At 38.1% G+C, this 19,590-nt stretch overlaps 1 protein-coding gene and 1 pseudogene across 1 annotated transcript; both read right to left on the bottom strand.

Moving 5' to 3' along the window:
• Window positions 1-429: 429 nt before the first annotated feature.
• On the bottom strand, window positions 430-3,572 carry LOC117315205 (annotated as a pseudogene).
• A 5,254-nt stretch (window positions 3,573-8,826) lies between these two features.
• LOC117315204 lies at window positions 8,827-9,802 on the bottom strand. Its single transcript, XM_033869348.1, has 2 exons — window positions 9,573-9,802; window positions 8,827-9,001 (listed from the first exon to the last, which is right to left on the bottom strand). The coding sequence occupies exons 1-2, from the start codon at window positions 9,800-9,802 to the stop codon at window positions 8,827-8,829; spliced, it is 405 nt and encodes a 134-aa protein (XP_033725239.1).
• Window positions 9,803-19,590: the final 9,788 nt, after the last annotated feature.

Below are 19,590 nucleotides of genomic sequence, written 5' to 3'. Positions count from 1 at the left end.
GCTATTCATAAACAATTGATATTCAAGGGCTGCCATATGATACTTATATGAACTATTTTTTGTACATTGTAATATTGATAGCCATGTCACAATATATTGCCATTGATTTGAGACAATTTCAGGGGTGTTGGTAATATTTGATATAATTATAAGTAAAGACAACTGAGGTCTGATCAATTTGCATACTCTATGTAATTATAATGTGTATCATAAAAAAGCAGTACTCAATTTCCATACCATGACTACACACTGACTCTGATGTTCTGTTCATTACTGAATAAATGTATGTAAGTACATAAATTGTACGTTAGTATTAAGATCACAATAATTATGTATTAAAAGAGTCATAAAATTGTCTCTAAAATATTGAAATCATAAAATATGTATGTACTATGAGATACTTCAAATTGACTTGTTATTTATATATAATTACTGCTGGATAAATGGAACTACTTTGTTAAAGTAGAAGTCAATGAGTTTGTCTCAGTTGGAAGTCCAATCACTGTCTTGGAGCACTCTTACTATTGCAATATCTGTGGTTGTCCATACAACAAAATCACATGCTGACTTTTTGCTGATGTGAAGCTGTCCTTGTACTTGATGGTAGTAAATGTGGTTTTCCTTCAACCTGTACAGGCTCTTACCTTCATATGTTTGATACTCTGTAAGAAAAAACATTACGAGTAAATAGTGGTGTGAACAGTGGTTTCTTCCCCTTTTTATTGTGACATGACTGTATTTTTTACATTTTTCGAATAGAAAATTAAACATTTTCTTGGGCATTTTGGAAAGTAGTTCTTTCCTCAAAGTTATAATTAGAACATTATCTTTGTGTTAATTAAGCTTCTCAAACAAAAGGAAACATAACATTGGCCACATCTGAAAACATAATGAGAGGCAGTTACTACGGATATTTTCAAGTAATGCATAACTGAAGAAAAGCAAAAACAAAATCTGTAGGGGAAGTCCTGAGCCATATTCAGCTCCAAATATAACCCCAAACTATCAATAGAAAAAAATAATTATGCCTTACCTAAACAGAAATCCTTGATGGATCCAATAGCTTCTGGAATTGTCATATGTCTGGCAGAAAAGGGACACTTTACTTCCAGAAGGTCCGGCTTTATTTGTAGGCCTTCCAAAACATCTGACAACTCTGCCACCTGATGGTTGTAGTTGTGTGAAGCAGCACGGCGTATGATGCCGTCGGGACTTGCACCCAACACACCACTTTCATGAAGCCACACTCCTAAAATTTAAGAATATCTAAATCAAATAATGTTGTTTTTTTATGTTTATTACATCAAGATTGTTTTATCTTTGATAGATTTACATTTTTAATGCAATCATTATTTATAAATCTTATACTGAACTCTGCAGAAACAGCTATGAAATGCCAAAGTGTATATTGTTGATTTGAGTTTTTACTACAGATACAATGAATTATCAGAAGAGAAAATTCTCCCTATGGAGAAATTCTTCAAGAACCAACGTCCTGCAGTGTTCAAAAAGATGCTTTGTTTTGTTTTAATAAGCTATAGTTATGTGAAAATATGGTTTGCTATTTACCAGTTTCTTCCACAACTGCATCGCCATATGAACAATATTTCTCCTTGGCATCGGACTCATTTGTGGTCCCCCAAAGTATGGCATCTTTTGCTGTCATATTGTACGATGAAAACACCGTTTTATACAAAGATGGCGGAAACCTGGAAAATTGAAATAGAGTATTATCAGTATATTTTTTTCATTAGAACATCTTATGCTAATACTTAAGTACATAAACTTGTATGAGCAGTGGTGACCAAATGATCAAGGCTGATGCATCATGTCTGATGCCATTATAGCCTTCCACTATATTGGGGTGTGAGTTCCAGGAAACCCAAGTAGGGCAATTGCAAAGTATTGATCATAGGTTTGTACAAACCTGTTTCTTCTTATTGCAGCAAGCACAAGCCCAAATTTTGATGCTGTCAGACGGTTTTTCCTCACCAATGACCAAAGATGGTTATTACTTTGTCCAACCGTTACTTTTGCAACCTGTGAAGTATACAGAGATCATTTTTCTAATACAGATTAAGAATTAATAATCTACAGTAAGCTAACTCAACTACAATTTATGATTTTCACGTAATAATATTCATTTTTCCCATATGTCAACCAAGCAAGGGCTATATTTAATTTAAAATGAACAGTAAATAGAAATTTAATACAATATTAAGACAGTGTCCAAAATAATTTATATTGATACCTGGTATGTGTGTATAGTGTAAAGATTGGTTGAACAAATATTCTATAAAAACACAACCATGCACCCATTACTTGACATTTTCCCAGCAAATATTTCTGTTTGTTAGGAAAGCTTTTCAAGGTTCAATTATGTTTGAGATTGACCAACCTGCTCTATCTGTTCCTGGGAAACAGCAAGCTTTGATTTCAACCATGCAGCTTTATCTACTGCACTCATATACTCGGGTGTCAGTAGCAAATCCTCTATACATGGAACATCCAGTCTTGGGGCATCTGGCTCTTTGGAGACAATCCAATGCATTGCTAAAATTGAAATATTAGTTATGAGTTAATTTCACATGTAAAGGATTTACATGTTGTATTGTCAAGTTTCAAGATAAAAGAGTTTGTATTTTGAGGAGTCACCAATTAAGCAGTAATGAATGAGTTATAAAAGAAAATTTGCAATGAATAATTTACTGTGGATACATGCTGTGCAGAGTACAAATACCTTGACTATTATAACTATATACATAACTTAGATGTATTTGTTGGAATATACATGTATATGTTTTGTGTTTGCCCATACCACTTGTGTGCCCTTGAATTTAAATAAAACTTTGGTATTTTATATCTTACACTTTAACAAACCAATACACCACATAAACTACATGAGTAATCTGGATCAATAATTATTTTAACAACATCAATGATATACTGAAAGATGTAAAACATGTTTTATGTCCAACAATAATAATAAAAAATAGAGACAAGCAGTGCCAAAAAATGGCACTTTATTCTATGAATTTATCAACTTTTTTTCTCAAAATACTGCACATTAGGAAAACAAATTTAATGAAAACTGACAGTATTAGATTTTGATGAATGTCCTGGAATACAGTACATTACCAAATATAATATAAAAATACATTAATATTAATAAATACAATGTCTTTAATAATAAAACACTTCAAACAACAAACTTAACAGTAAATGAATGAACAACTCAACAATTCAACCACTGTCATTAACCTGAAAATTGACCAAGTTCTCCCAACTTTCTGGACAGGAATGTTATATCCTCCTCCTCCACAGGTCTTGATATAGCCCTAACAGAAGACATGTCATTTACAATGTGAAAGTGTATAATGTTATTAATTTAGAAATACTGTACGTGTATGTATATCAGAGCTTATTCATCATCTGGTTTAGTTCCAACACAAATGTTTACCTGTAATTAGCTAGTTTGGGCGGAGCTGGAAATAATTCTTCCATAGTCTGTCTTTGCTTGGGTGGAAGACTTTTCAAATGCTGTATCCACGTTGCCCGTATGTCGGTTTTGCTTACATTTTTGTACCTACAAATAGTACAGTAGCTAGTGAGTAGGCATGTATTAAATAAAAAAGGAAACTGAAATAACACTAATTAATGTAAATCCATTAGTTAATTAATTGTATACAACTAGACAATACAACATAATCTTGAGATTGTCATGATTTGTATCCTTTGAATATTGGATGAAATCCTTCAGTTTAATTTGACAGAAACTGGACATTCAGATTGCATATTCAAGTATGAAAATTATTTTGGTTGTCTTATAAATTCATGTATGGATGTCATGTACATGTACTAATGATTTATTAATTAATATTAATTCTGTTGATGAAAAAATACTGTACCCATATAACAGGAGTGAAGCTTTGTGATGGCACTTGTCTTTGCCATTTACACAATCACACATGCTATAAGCTGTTGTATAGTTGTCACCAAGTGTGATCTGAAATATGCAATAAACGATATTGTACTGTGACTGTTGTGCTGTTGTGATGACATGAATGCCTTGCTTTGATACAAACGTTTTAAAACTAGAATGGCATCGTTTAACCGTCCCATGTCCTACAAAATGTAGGTGGGCGTGGTGACTATAACTGTCAAATCCACTTGTACTACAGTAGGCCTAACTCGCTCGTACAGTACATAGTCCTACATGGTAGAATACTAAATGCGAGAAAGATGACACTTAATTTAATCAAACTATATACATTAAGTCGTGTATGTTCGACCCTCCCTCCAGATCTACTCACGTTAACATGATAGCTTCTGTCTCTCATGCTGGCTTGAACTCGGCCCTGTACATGTCGCATCTCCGGGTCATAGATAAATTTCAGTATATGGTCCGATTTAACAGCTAACTCTGACCTCAGGCTTAGTTTCCTAGTTCCAGATACAAAATTTGTCCAATATAAAATGGAAAAAGCCATACTAGTACTGGTTGTAGAGAATCAAGAATCGAAGCACTTGTCGTTTGCACTGACGGCCTTGACGGAGCCTCCTCGACGGGTTTGTTTATATCCAAAAAATGAAGTCACGTTGAATCTCGGATAATCTCGCGATTGACCTACGTGACCTTTCCAGCCCTATAGCTGGGTTTTTCGGGTTGGATTTCAATTGGGCGAAATATTGAAGAGCAACTTTTTTCCTTCGGTAATTTAAAGATGGTTCATTTGCCTCTACATAAAGGCTCTGAACTGGGGTTGTTCGGAAAGCACCGAGTACTAGACGTAATCCTTGATTATCGATAGGATCCAACATTTGCAGGTAAGAATTCCGTGCCGATCCATAAACGATGGACCCATAGTCGAGTTCTGATCTTACTATGATATTTGAATAAAGAGGTAATCAGCATAGTATCTGCAGAAATGACCTTATTCAACTTCAAAGTTGCTGTAGAGCCAGGTGAGCGATACAGGCGCATTGGGCCTCTTGTATATATATATTATTGTTTTTTTACTAACAGAAGACGAGCACCGAAGAGCCAACAGAAAAACAGAAGCCAGTCAAGCCACCAACAGAAAGCAGAAGTCCATAGAAACAAAAAATGCAGACAGCTGATTACTTCAAAAAGAAAAGATCAATTGGATTAAGTTGATTTGTTCCTTACAATCTGCACATCATATCGACTTATTAATCAACTTGCATTTTGAATCCAACTGTCCGTCTGTCTGGAATATTGTGTCAAGTACATCTTAATTGAGTACTGAAGCAATTTATTTCTGAAACTTGTTTGTAACAAATTAATTGAAAACTTCAGTTTGACTGCCATGAGAGCTCAGATAATTCTGAAAACCAAATATATTGATGAAATCTTTATGGAGTAATGGCCCTTATCAAAGAGGGAGGCATTGGATATATGATCGAGTTGGCCCCCAAACAACATTTCTATTTAAGTGAGATTACTTTAAAATCTGATCAAACTGAAAAAGCTGGGCCCCTGATAAATTCACTTATTTAACTGTACAATTATAATTACCATAGGCTAATTAAAACAGTTGAGCAATATGGCTATTGGAATCCTGTGTACAAGATTTATGATAATACGCTATATTGAAGTTCAATGATACAAACAAAAGAAACGCTCTGTGTATCATAATTATTATATATATATTTAAAAAAAAAAAAGATGTTTTCAGGATTATCATATTTTACTCTCTCGAAGAGTTCTTCTAGCCCAGTTATAAGCATGCCAGCCTCTGATATGCTATCGTGAACACTACAGAGAGAGAGCAAGATTGTTCACCTGATTGCAGACCTTCATTAATGACAGGTAAGTCTTCGCTACTCATTCGCTACGCCATTTGGAAAAGGGAACCCTTCTCTGCTTCGTTGAAATATTTGTAGATAGGTGTCGCGTAAAGCAAACCAAATGTTTCCAGCCAAATTGATGTTAAATATTGGTTAAAATTAGGTTTTTGAACTTTTAGTTTTACTATAAACCCTGGAGAAATAAAAAAAAAATAGATAATTTTGTAATATGAAAGATGAAACAGAACTGAAAATAGTTTTTTTCATCATATCTGAAAAGCCGAGAAGCACACTACTACTGGTACTCCAAAAAGACAAACATTAAGATCGCCAGAATCTACAAGGTCAACCCCACAATTAAGAAGGTCTACAAGAATGACACCAAAATCTCTGCCGAGGACTTCAGGTGACAGTTTCATCACATGTGAAACATATGAAGAAAATCTATCTGTGCTCCATAAAGCAAAACGGACATTGGATCGCACGCACGGGAGGCCGTCCTTAAATTACCTTAGCTGTTAAGAGGACGTGAAACAAAATAAACCAAACCAAACCAAATCTACCATGGCTGTTGTAAATGTGCATTCTGAATGAAGAAACGACTCCTTAAAAGTTTCTGGATGCCTTCATCTCTCCAAAACACTGAAAGCCTGAAGTCATTCCAGCTAATCTATAAGGTAGAAAAGACGTTTCGAACACTTAAAATGCATCCACTTTCATATATATGTATGATGTACTGGTGTAGTGCTTACTTTTGAGTGTTGGTTGTTCCCTATATACCAATCGATGAGACACCCATACCTCTCAGACGATTCCTCCATCAGATATGGATATCACCCCTAGTGATACCAGCTCATCATCTGATGGAGAGTTAAATTTCCATTGATTTCACATTGTGTAAAAAAGAAGTCAAGTGTTAACAGACTATAGCGGATTATGATGACTTGTTATGGATAATGTACATTTTATTCTTTCAAAATAATAGAAAATGTTTTAAATAACAGGTATACTGATTATTATGGTTATTATATTTTATTCTGAATTTACATGTTGCAATTAATTATAATTAAGATTAGTGGATGAATACTTATGGTATGAAAGTTTTATCACTTACGAATGGCTATATATATTTAGTAAGTATATTCATTCGTGTTTAGCTCACCTGGACCGGCGCGGCGTTCGTCGTCCGTCCGTCAAAATTTGCTTCAAATCGTTACTAGTCAAAAAGTTCTTATTGGATTTTGACTAAATTTGGTCAGCAACATCCTTGGCGGAAGGGGATCAGATTTTGCATAAATGGTTGCTGTGGCCTCCGTCGCATAACCATGTATAGCATCGCTGGACATTAAGGGATAAACACAATTCTGATGGAAAAAATAGGCCCAAGGGTTTTTCCCCATCCTAAGGGACTTAGTTTCTTTAAGCACAATCATGTTGTAAAAACAATCCCTGAGGTCGTTTCACACCCTTAGAGAGTCTTGACTTCGTTATTACTTTAAAGCAGTTGGGATCCCCACACTATAACCATATATCGCATTGTTCGAGATTGACAAATAAAGCTACGTCTTAACGAATTGAACATGAACATTATTTTGACATTTGGTCAAATCCAACCAAGTAAGCGATACAGGCCCCATGGGCCTCTTGTTTGATAGTTACTATGAGAACAGTTTTGATATACACTCGTCCCTTTAAGAAAGTAGATGGGTTTGTAATACATGAACTATGATTATTTAGATTTGTTGAACATTGGGTTATATATTGTCTAGATATGTTATTTATTCTGTTATTATATATTTCAGAGTAATGAAGTAAAGACCAGCAACAACATGGAAAAGGAGGGATTGGTTTGGTTTGGTTTGTTTTTTGTTTAACGTCCTATTAACGGCTAAGGTCATTTAAGGACGGCCTCCCGTGCGTGCGACATGCATGCGTGTGGTGAGTGCATATCTGTTTTTTGGGAGGCTGCGGTATGTTCGTTTTAAGTGTCCTTGTGATAGGCCGGAACTTTTGCCGATTTATAGTGCTACCTCACTGAAGCATAGTGCCGAAGACATCAAGCAGCACACCCCTACCGGTCACATTATACTGACAACGGGCGAACTAGTCGTCCCACTCCTAATATGCTGAGCGTTTGGCTTGGTTTGGTTTATTTTGTTTAACATCCTATTAACAGCTAAGGTCATTCAAGGACGGCCTCCCGTGAGTGCGACATGCATGTGTGTGATGAGTGTGTATGTGTGTTTTGGGAGGCTGCGGTATGTTCGTGTTAAGTCTCCTTGTGATAGGGCGGAACTTTTGCCGATTTATAGTGCTACCTCACTGAAGCATACTGCCGAAGACACCAAGCAGCACACCCAACCCGGTCACATTATACTGACAACGGGCGAACTAGTCCCACTCCTAATATGCTGAGCGTTTGGTTTGGTTTGGTTTATTTTGTTTAACGTCCTATTAACAGCTAAGGTCATTTAAGGACGGCCTCCCGTGAGTGCGACATGCATGTGTGTGCTGAGTGTGTATGTGTGTTTTGGGAGGCTGCGGTATGTTCGTGTTATGTCTCCTTGTGATAGGGCGGAACTTTTGCTGATTTATAGTGCTACCTCACTGAAGCATACTGCCGAAGACACCCAGCAGCACATCCCATCCGGTCACATTATTCTGAGAACGGGCGAACCAGTCGTCCCACTCCTAATGTTCTGAGCGCTAAGCAGGAGTGGAAACTACCATTTTTTAAGACTCTGGTATGTCGCGGCCAGGGGACAGAACCCAAAGCCTTCCTCACAGCGGCGAACGCTCGACTAAAGGCCAAAAGTGAGGCATTGTCAATAATGGAGACATCAGGAAGAAGAAGAAAAAAGAAGAGAAAAGATAAGATCTCAAATTTAGTCGCCTCTTACGATCATGCAATTGGGGAAGCAGGTACAATTTTTACGCCCTAACTGCAGGGCACTATGCTGAACAGAGAGTTAACTGAAAGAAACATTACTTACTATTCATTTGTTTTATGTCTTCCTAGGCTGTTTCCAACACGTAAGGATTTAGACAAACGGGGTCGAAGCCTGGACGTTCCAAGATACATGGCAAACCTTCCTCTGTATCCTCCATCTTCTGGGACACTTTTGTAATTTCCTTACAGCAGATACTTTCCGTTACAGTTGGCATCAAAACACAATTTTTGCATTGGCACCTAGAAATAAATATCACAATGGAGTTATATTAGCTTTACAGAAAAAAACTCAATATAAGGAAATAGACAACTGGAAGATGTTTGGTAGTTCTACCATATACAATAAAAACGTTTTTTTTATCCAATACAGCAATGGTTATGCACATAATCAATAGAACTTACAGCACATGTATAGCTAATACGAAGGGGTATAGGGTTCTAATGATATACTACAGATACAATACATATGGTCATCGCCATTTTTGACTGATTTACTGATATATTATAGGAATTAAAATAACTAGATTAACAGATTAATCGATGTTCACCAACAGAATTCGAAGTAATAAGACATACAATGATATTTCTTTATAAGCCTTGATATTTAAGTATACAATATAACACCACGATAATAGACATGGTCGACAGTCATCATTTAGACTTGGACTACGTACATAGATATGGTATTCACATTATGAAAACCATGATCGGTATTATATATGTCTGTGCAGATGAAATAAATTGCTAAAAGTTCAAATATTCTAGTCGAAAGACGCTATGAAAGCGAAACAAACATTAGCCTGCTGCTTACCAGTCCGTGTTTATCAGTCGGTCTTGATCAGCATGCGCAGCTTCCACATCTGGCATGGGTTCGTCGTCCTGCTGATCTGCTTTAGAGACATTTCTTTGCGGTTCCAACTGGTATAGCTGGTCATCTCTCGTATCTGTGGGACCAGTAGATTCCTCGTCTGTAAGCTCGATATCGCCGGAATCATCGGAAAAACTCCCCAAAGCATCACTGTCGCTGTCATGGTTCTCCATATTGAAATCTTGAATTGTGTTGCTCATACTACGTCACGACACTTCCGGTTGTAATATTTACGAACCGAGAAGCTTTCGCAAAGAAGGATCATCTTGTTGCTGTGTTCTTTGATCTGGAGAAAGCATACGATACTACATGGCAATATAGACCACCTGGTCAGATTAGAAACCTTTATTCGAGAAGCTTTCGCAAAGAAGGATCATCTTGTTGCTGTGTTCTTTGATCTGGAGAAAGCATACGATACTACATGGCAATATGGTATTATGAAAGACCTGCATGAAATTGGTGTACGTGGGAATCTCACAAAATTCATTTCAAACTACATATCTGACAGACATTTTAAGGTTCGCGTTGGCTCAACGTATTCTGAAACAGTTAAACAGGAAATGAGAGTCCCTCAGGGTGGGATCCTTTCCGTAACTCTTTTCGGTCTGAAAATCAACAGTATAACTAAATGTCTCGGTAAGTCAACTGAAGGGTCTCTATTTGTTGATGACTTCTTGATCTGCTATAGGTCGAAGAACATGCACACGATAGAACGACAACTTCAACAATGTTTGGGCAAACTACAAACATGGGAAGATGAAAACGGTTTCAAATTTTCCAGATCAAAAACTGTCTGCATGCACTTCTGCCAAAAACGAAAGCCACATAATGATCCCGATCTAACATTAAATGGAAGCAAAATTCCAGTTGTAGAGCAAACCAAATTCCTCGGACTAATTTTCGATTCAAAACTCTCCTTTGTTCCACATATTAAACACCTAAAGGATAAGTGCTCAAAGGCAATGAATATTTTACGCGTACTATCCCACACCTATAATTTGCCAGTGAATCATAGAAGTATTAGTGCATCATTAATCTATAGCAAATATGAATATAGCATTAACATTAGCATTACTTTATAAACAAACATACCCATTTTTTCTAAAAACAGACAAATGAGCCGATATTTGTCCTTATCAAACAGATTTAAAGAGGGTAGATTAGATCGGAGTGCCAATGCAAGGTCCACACTATCTTAGCCTGGGTCACCCAATACTCCTAGTCAAATCCATGGTTTCTTTATGAGATGAGCCAGCTCTGGTGCGAAAGAGTTTGTACCGCTCTTCAGGCAAAGAATTCAAGAAATCTGTAAAACAAAATGTTTAAAGAACTATTTTTTTTTAAATTGGTTTGATATTTTCATATGAATGAATTTGTTTCATTGGAAACTTACATAATACAGATGCCATTGATGGTGTGTGGCACTGCCGCTCCGTTGGAGTCATCAGCCGAGTCCATCCTTCGTTGAATGTTTCAACCCCTAGCTCGGAACACTCTCAGGATGGGGGTCTACAGTGGTGATCAGTCACTGTGCTCCAACGGTTGGCTTCCAGGTACTTTCCTCTCTCTTCCTCCAAACCTATCACAAGGAGACTTAACACGAACATACGGCAGCCTCCCAAAACACACATACGCACTCACCACACGCATGTATGTCGCACGCACGGGAGGCCGTCCTTAAATGACCTTAGCTGTTAATAGGACGTTAAACGAAATAAACCAAACCAAATCCTCCAAACCCAACTGGAGGCATGTTGAGCTGCTTGGGCGAGCCTCTGTACTGCTCTCCTCCTTTCCAGGCCTGTCAGTCCCAGCGCGCTGAGCGTCCTACACACTGGCTGTGCAGGGAAACCCCTGCACCCAACCTCCACAGGGAAGTTCCATGTCTGCCATCCCTGCTCCCGGCACTCGGCCAACAAGTCCTCATACTTTGCACGCTTCCTCTCGTTTGCTTGTACACATCTCTCTTCCCATGGCACGGTCAGCTCTACTAGTAGTAGCTTCTTCTATCCCCTAGACCACAGCACAATGTCTGGCCGAAGGGACGTCTGGACTATGTTCGGAAAAGATGATCTTCCATGTAGATCCACTTCCATGGTCCAGTCGTCTGCCATCTCTAGCAGGCCACTCTTCTTGTTGGTTCCTTGCACTAGCACACTCTGCCCTTCCTTAACAGATATGATGGTAACCATCTTCTTCTTTACTTTCCTCTGTGTTTTCCTCTCCCTTTCTAGGATGTCTGCAAGCTCCCGGAGTACCTCATTATGTCGCCATGTGTACCGGCCCTGTGTCAGTGCCGTCTGGCAGCTTGTTAATACATGGTCCAAGGTCCCTCTCTTGCCGCACAGTACACAGTCTGGGTCAGGTACCAAACCCTATCTATGGAGATTGACTGGTGATGGCAAGACGTCATAGACTGACCGCAGCAGGAATTTCAATTGTGCTGGTTGATATCGCCAGGTATCCTTCCAGGTCAAATGCCGTTCCTCAGTCTCCTATCTTGTCCATGCGCCCCGACAGCCCATCTCAACAGCTTTTTTCTTTCTTCCCTCCTCCTCCTGAGCTCTAATCTCACTCTGTACCATCCCCCTTCTATCTCTTGTGTCTGCCGTTCTCCACGACTGTCTGTGTGTTGTTCCTAGACCCTGTCTGCCCTGACATACTGTCCCAACTATATCTTTGTGTCTCAGCCTGCTTTCTGCGTCCTCAACAGCTCTGCTTGCCAACCACTTCCTCCCTGTTCTCACATGAACGCCGGCCTGCCTGACTTTCTCATCCTTTGAAGTCTTCAGTGTCATGATGAGTCTGGCCTTTCCTACCTTGTACTCCTCTACTAACGAGGTGAATGGTAATTGTAGCTTGGACGTTCTGCTATACAATCCCATGCTAGAGAAAGATGGTGGTACTCCAAGCTAACGCCGTAAATGCCTGTTAATGGTTCTCTCCAAGCCTTCTACTGTTGTTACCCCTATCTCATACAACATCAGTGGCCAGGTCAGCCGGGGAAGCAGGCCATGCTGGAATATCCAGGCCTTGTACTTGCCAGGTAGTCCCGTCTTATCGATATTCCTCATCCCCTCTGATGTTTGCTGCTCTATCCGCTTAATACTGCTAGTGTCGCGAAGGCTTTCATCGTACCATTTCCCCAGGCATTTAATTGGGTTGCCGACTATTGATGGAATCGTCTCTCCTTGGACTTTCAGCTGGAACTGCTGTGTAATTGTCCCCTTCTTGATGATGAGGCACCTCGACTTCTGTTGTTTGAAGCGCATCCTCGCCCATGACGCTGTTTCCTCTAATGCAGTCAGTACCCACCGCGCTTGAACATGGGTTCCTGTCATGATGGTTAAGTCATCCATAAACCCTCTGCTTGGTGGTTGTCTGATGTTAGTGTCAGTCTTTGGGCCCCTAGTTTCTCTTTCCCCGGCCTTTATCAGCATGTTCATCCCCATCACGAAAAGGATTACTGATATAGTGCAGCCAGTCACTATTCCCTTCTCTAGCCTCTGCCACGAAGTCGTAAAGTCACCTACAGAGAATCTAAGTTGAATGCCGCTGAAATAGCTTCTGATCATTCTCTGTATGTGGTCTGGAATATGGTAGTGCTCCAACGCCTCAATCAGTTTGTGGGGGACTGTTCCATACGCATTAGCTAGATCCAGCCAAACGACAGTCAAGTCTCCTCTATTCACCCTTGCTTCCCCAATGAGTTGACTGATGATGCTGGTGTGTTCAATGCATCCTGAAAACCTCGGAATACCTCCTTTCTGTACCGATGTGTCTACGTACTGGTTGGACGTCATGTATTTTAAACGCCTCGCCAGCACTGAAAAATAGATCTTCCCTTCCATGTTCAGCAAAGAGATTGTCCTGAACTGTCCGATCTCCTTAGAGTTTTACTCTTTTGGTACAAAACATCCTTCTGCCTTTTTCCAGCACTCAGGTATAACTCCTTTCCTCCAAATGATCTTCAACAGCAGCCATAGGCGCCTCAGAAGCTTTGGGCACTTCTTATATACCTTGTATGGTATTCCATTTGGTCCTGGGGCAGATGACGCTCTAGATTTCCTCACCACTTCTTGGACCTCCTTCCATGATGGTTCCTTCTTGTTCATCGCTTCTTCTGGTGGTGGGACCTTTTCTATATATAAAAAGTATACACAGATTTCAATTTTACTTTTCAGCAAGCTAATTATAATTAATGGCAATTTGGTGTTCACACATTACTATTGCAACAGTAGTATATTGTACAAGAGAAGACATGTTTGAAGCAAATTTACAATTAACCGAGTATTCAGAATAAAAAGTACCTTAAATCTTTTCGAGAAGCTCTTCAGATTTCTTCTCTGGAGCAGTTTCTGAGGGTTTCATTCAATGGAAAATATTTGTAGTTTTTTTGCATAACTCATTTTGATATATGACATAATTAAAGGAAGAATGCATGAGGGATATGTCCTCATTTGTAAAGTTTGAAGTCAGCGATACTTATTTTGGTAATCGTTATTTCATTATCTCTTATACCCGGTTTGTAAATTTTGGCTATCCTAAATGTAATGTAACATGTTCTATAGGGACAAATATGACACATTTTAGTTAGAACCAAAACTTATAAACAAATAATGCAAACCTGGATTTGTCTCCAACAAAAGGTCTATTCCTTCATTTTCCTCATTGTTTTTAAAGATTTTAGCCTCTTCCTTTTGCTGGATTTTCGCTGTTTCGGGGAAACACCAATATATATCATACTGGAGTCCACATCGAGGATGAGATGGCCTTCCTGTGGTATAGCTTCCCTTACAAAAATCTGCTAACAATTTGCTCGTAAGTAGCTCACGTGAGAAACTAACATAGTTTGCTCACATATGATCTCGCGAGCATTTTAACATTCAAATGAGGTTAAATGCTCATATGAGCAAAACATTGCTAACACGAGCTCACGTGAACCATGTAAACCATTAACATGAGCAAAATCAGCTCACGTGAGAAGACATGCATGGAAAAAATACAGATGCAAGAAATCTAACAATATATGGGTTCTTTATTTGGTCCACAATTGTGTTGTAGGAAGGGAAAACACTTTTGGATATCCAAACTGTGTCCATCCAAACTTATATCTTAACCACTCTGCCACCACGGGCCAGAGGTGGAGGGCTTGTGGTAGAATGTCACGCACAACACTAGTAGAAGTAGGTTTTAAAACTGTCCATTAAAACACCAAACAAAGTAGAATTAGTCTAGTGTTTTGTCTTTCTCTTAGCATCCAGGCACTTTCTGTTGATCTGGGTTGGATCGACTTTAAAATTCATCATCACATATTCTGAAACGGGCAAAAACATTTAAAAAAAACTTGGTTTAGTCCTACAAAAATATTATAGCAATCGGCTGAGGAGATGATTAACACAATTTAATTAATACTCTTAGTCCAAGTGAATACACATATAGTTGTTATAGTCTAAACTTCTTAAAGTACCAACAAGCAAATTTATAATTATATTCCCCACATATTGTAAGCAAACAGCAGATAACTTCTTTTTTTGCTGTTAAATCAAGGGGGGCCATAACTCCACAAAATAATGTCATGTACATCGTACGTTTACCTTTGATACAGGATAAAAAATTTGTAGATCTGTCTCAAATAAGATAACTAATTAAAACAAACTATAAAAGGTTCCTCTGTAACAAAGACTGGTCCCATATTATGATATACATATAGGCAAATTGGAATCAAATTAATAATACATATTTCTTATTCTTATGGTCAATAATACCTTTAATGGGTTCTATGATGGCTTGCGGCAATGGAGGATTGCTTGACTTCTCTCCAGTTGCTGAATGTGTTCGCAAAACTTCAGTTTCAAAATAATAGTCCAGCAATGACCGCATTTTTGGCTTTCCTCCGCATAATATGCAATTTGAAGGCATTGACAAAAAGTGTATGTCCTTCAACAAGTGGTATGAAATATAATTTTTAATTCAATTCGATTATTTCAAAATAACCGTTAGGAAAACCATCATTGTTAATCAAAAACGTTAATAAAATATATAATAACAATTTATTAAATTATTTGATGTCTATACAATGTACATTATCACTGCATCATAACAGTATTAGTATAGATGTGATTCACAATCCATATTAGTTGATTAGCAGTGAACAAATTATTTTCTATGGTGAGAGTCTTTTAATCTCATGAACTCCTGAGGAATATACATAAGCCATAGGTGCCATTTTGGTGTAAACACCTTTATCAACAATTCTTTCATTGTCGCTACCACAATTTCATGTATGAGTCTAGAACTGGATCATGTAGAATAAAAGTTCTGTGGTCGGATTTGAGACTAGCTCAGTCGAACATACATTTCCTTCTCTCAGTTGGAGGAAGTCATCAATGGCCAAATCAGTCATACACTGCTGTTATTCCTGTCTCCTGGACTGGTTATATGGCTAGTCATTGGAATCATTTGAATCATGGGCGTCGGGGGCGTGCTTGTGGTACCGGTGATGGGAGTACTCATGAGAACGGGTCTACTAGACACAGTAGTGGCTGGGGATCCAAATAAACTGCCCTGCAAGTCATCAGTTTGCCTGTTTTCCGATCTTAGAATAACAGCCTTCAGGTCAAAAATCAATTTCTTTGATTTTGAGGAAGCTAAAATACTTAACAAGAAGCCCATGGGCCTTAACGGTCACCTGAGATTTGAAATATTTCAGTTAATTTAATTGACCCTTTTTGGCCCCACCTGTCAGCCCCTAGGGATCAGTCAGGGCCAACATGTATAATATAAGTTGTTTCATCTTCTGTATATGTGTTTATTAATCCAATACATGTATATACACTATGTACAAAATATAACATCCTAAAGTAGTGGTCAGCCTTTATAACGTCGTTTTTCAGTTAGCTCCGGCAAGTAGTCTGAATTAGCCGCATGTACATTACCGTCCCTCACTACAATACATTCAACACATTCTTGTGACGTAACATCCGTTACTCTCTCGGAAAATACGACCCTTTTTCAAAACCCTATTGTGGCCGTTCTATGAAAGATATAGAAAAAGTAAATATACGTTTTTCTTCAGAACTATCTCTTCTTATGTTTAGAGTTTCAGATTTTTGGATTGAAACGCTGATTTTTAAGGACCGGTTAAACAGAAGCTACCGGTCAAAATGACGATTTTGGCATGTTTGACCCAAAATATCTCATCAATACGAATTTCCACAGGGAAACCAGATACATCCAGACCTAGATCGAGCCGAGTTTTACAATGATTCAAAACTCCATCAAAATTTATGTGTCATTTTTTCCACCCCCAAATCGCTACAATAGCCGGCAAAAATCGCGAATTAGCTCATACTATAATTACGTTCCGTAAGGAACGATAACGAGTTATCGTCCCTTACTACACTCCATTCTTTATTTAGTTTAGTTGTGACTATGAAATCTTATCAGACAGGACTATTCTTTTTCCAGAATTAGGGATAAGACATAATATAAAATGGCAAAAGTCACAAAGATAATGGCCATTGTGATTTGGAAAATCATCACCTATCCCTAATTTTTTCCATGAAAATCCTGATATAAATGGTGTTGTTCATAATGAATTGTTAGGAAGACATACTTTCGCACCCCACATATTTCTCACAAGTTTATTTTCTGTTCATTTAAATGTAATACCTGATGTAAGTCTTAGTTGGCGATTTTCCTCTTCCAATTTAGCAATGCGATCCAGACAAGCTCTATTCTCTTCTTCTAAATGTAGTGGATGTCAATGTCAGATTAAAGACAACACCGCAGGGTTCATTGTAGAATTCTCATATTTATTGAAGACGATTTCAATAAATACATAAATCATTCTGAAACATACAAAGATACAAAATATATAATCTCTACTCACACATCACATACACGGAACTCACACTCACTAGACAAATTGCATTTAATACAAGCGAAATGGTATAATTTCACTTTACTTAATATTTATATATATGTGGATTTATCTTAAATCAGAACATCAAACACTTCACTAAAAATGACCCTATTACATAAAGACTGCATTTTGTCTTTGCAACCCCAGGTAGAACATCCATAGGAACCCTACAATGTATCTAGGCCTTGACCAGAGGCAGAGGCTGAGGAAAAAATGTTACCACAGATCTAATTTTCAAAATATAGTCTTCAGGATTCTTTTAGTTCTTAACTTTGATACTGATACTTCTATAAGTTTTTTAATATACATCCGACCAAACTTCTGTTAGTTATAGGATCTAGTAGTACTTATTGATAACTTTGGCCTTGATTCATACAATTTAAATGATGTGAAAATAATAAACATTTTACCTTCAATAGCATCAAAAGCAAAATAAGGAAGGGTACAAATAAATACATATACTCCCATATAAGTCCCCCCTCCCCAACCAGATTGGAGATGGCCGAGTAACTGTGGACACTAGTTGTAACCTTGACAAAGAGTATGACCACCACAATCTAAAAGCAAGGCTGGCCGGTCTGGAAGCCCCTAGCATTTTCCTTCTACTTATTTAGTGAAGAAAGATAGAAACATTTTATCCAATTTTATTATGTGAATGAGTTCTTAATAATTAAACCGATTGTTCAGTTTGAAGGATATCTGACAGTACAGGCCTCGAATTTAACATTTTTTGTCACTTGCTAAAAATAACAAATGCCCAAAATTTCTACTTGCTAAAATACAATTTTTACTTGCTATCAAGCGTTCGTTTGTATGTAAGGATGTATATCAACATAGATGTTCATGTTGCTGTTGTATAAACATTATAGTAATATCTAACGTCATATTTTTGTGTGAAATCAATTTATTAACAGCAGCTTGCATTACTTGGTAAAAAAAACTATTGTAAAACAGTCTCAGATAAAACTCAAAACAACTTCAAGTGAACTTTGAACTGTTAATAGAATCAGAATTCTGAAATATTCACAGATTGTCATTGCCAGCCCTTGGACCGTAAGGAGCAATGGTTGGACGTTTGGCTCTCATGTGGTATTTCGGAGCAGTTATTGCTATCCTCATGAGCTGATCAAGTGTGTCTGTGTTGAGTCCACAGCGCCAGTCACTTTTAACCCTTTTCATTGTCGAAAATGACCTTTCACAGGCAGTATTAGACAGAGGAAACACTGGTAAGGTGGATAACAGTGATAATATCCCTGTAGTCTCCACTGTTTGCATCTTCCTGGTCTATTCTCTGCCACACTGCAAGGGGATGGACTGCCTGAAAGTTTTGCAGCATTGCGTGTCACATGGATTTTAAGATATGTCCATTGACTAAGTGCCTTCTCTGGATCGCAGTTGGCATTCTGAAGAATTTCAGAGAAATGGGTCATGATGTTTTGGACATCATCTACACCATACACAAGAGCTTCTTGATCATCACTGGATGGCCAATTCTTGTGATCAAACACATGGCAAAGCTAAAAACAGTGGATGGATCATTGTGCAAGTTTTCAAACCTTGCATCCAGGCAGTCAATGATGTGTTGGACGACTCTTTCCCTTTCAGGTTGAAGAACAGCTTCATCGATCACATTCAGCAAAGCGTGGCCCTTGTACTGATCACCTTCGACAAGTACACCTAGAAATGCCTGCTGATTAATTCCTGGATGGCTCTTGAGGTGGTTAAGGGTAATAGCTACGCTCTGCAATTTGGTAACTGCACTAGAAGTATTGATGTCTTCCCTTTGGAAGAGAAGGCTGACTTTCGCGATTTCATTCAGGAGGTCCTTCATGAAGTGGAGGTACCACACCAGCTTTTACCGACTCAACTTTCTGATAATCCCTTTTGCCTTCGCACGATCCTCGGTTTTGTTGGTTGTGTCCTCTGCATAGTTCCCCATATGCATCATGATGATTCTGTAATCATATACTAGCTTGGTAATTGCTCGCAGTTTGTGGTCAATCCAGCGAGTTCCATTGGCTTTCTCTGGCTTCA

The sequence above is a fragment of the Pecten maximus genome, chromosome 17 (assembly GCF_902652985.1).
Source record: "Pecten maximus chromosome 17, xPecMax1.1, whole genome shotgun sequence".
Taxonomy (NCBI): domain Eukaryota; kingdom Metazoa; phylum Mollusca; class Bivalvia; order Pectinida; family Pectinidae; genus Pecten; species Pecten maximus.
This window is presented reverse-complemented; position numbering and strand designations above follow the sequence as displayed.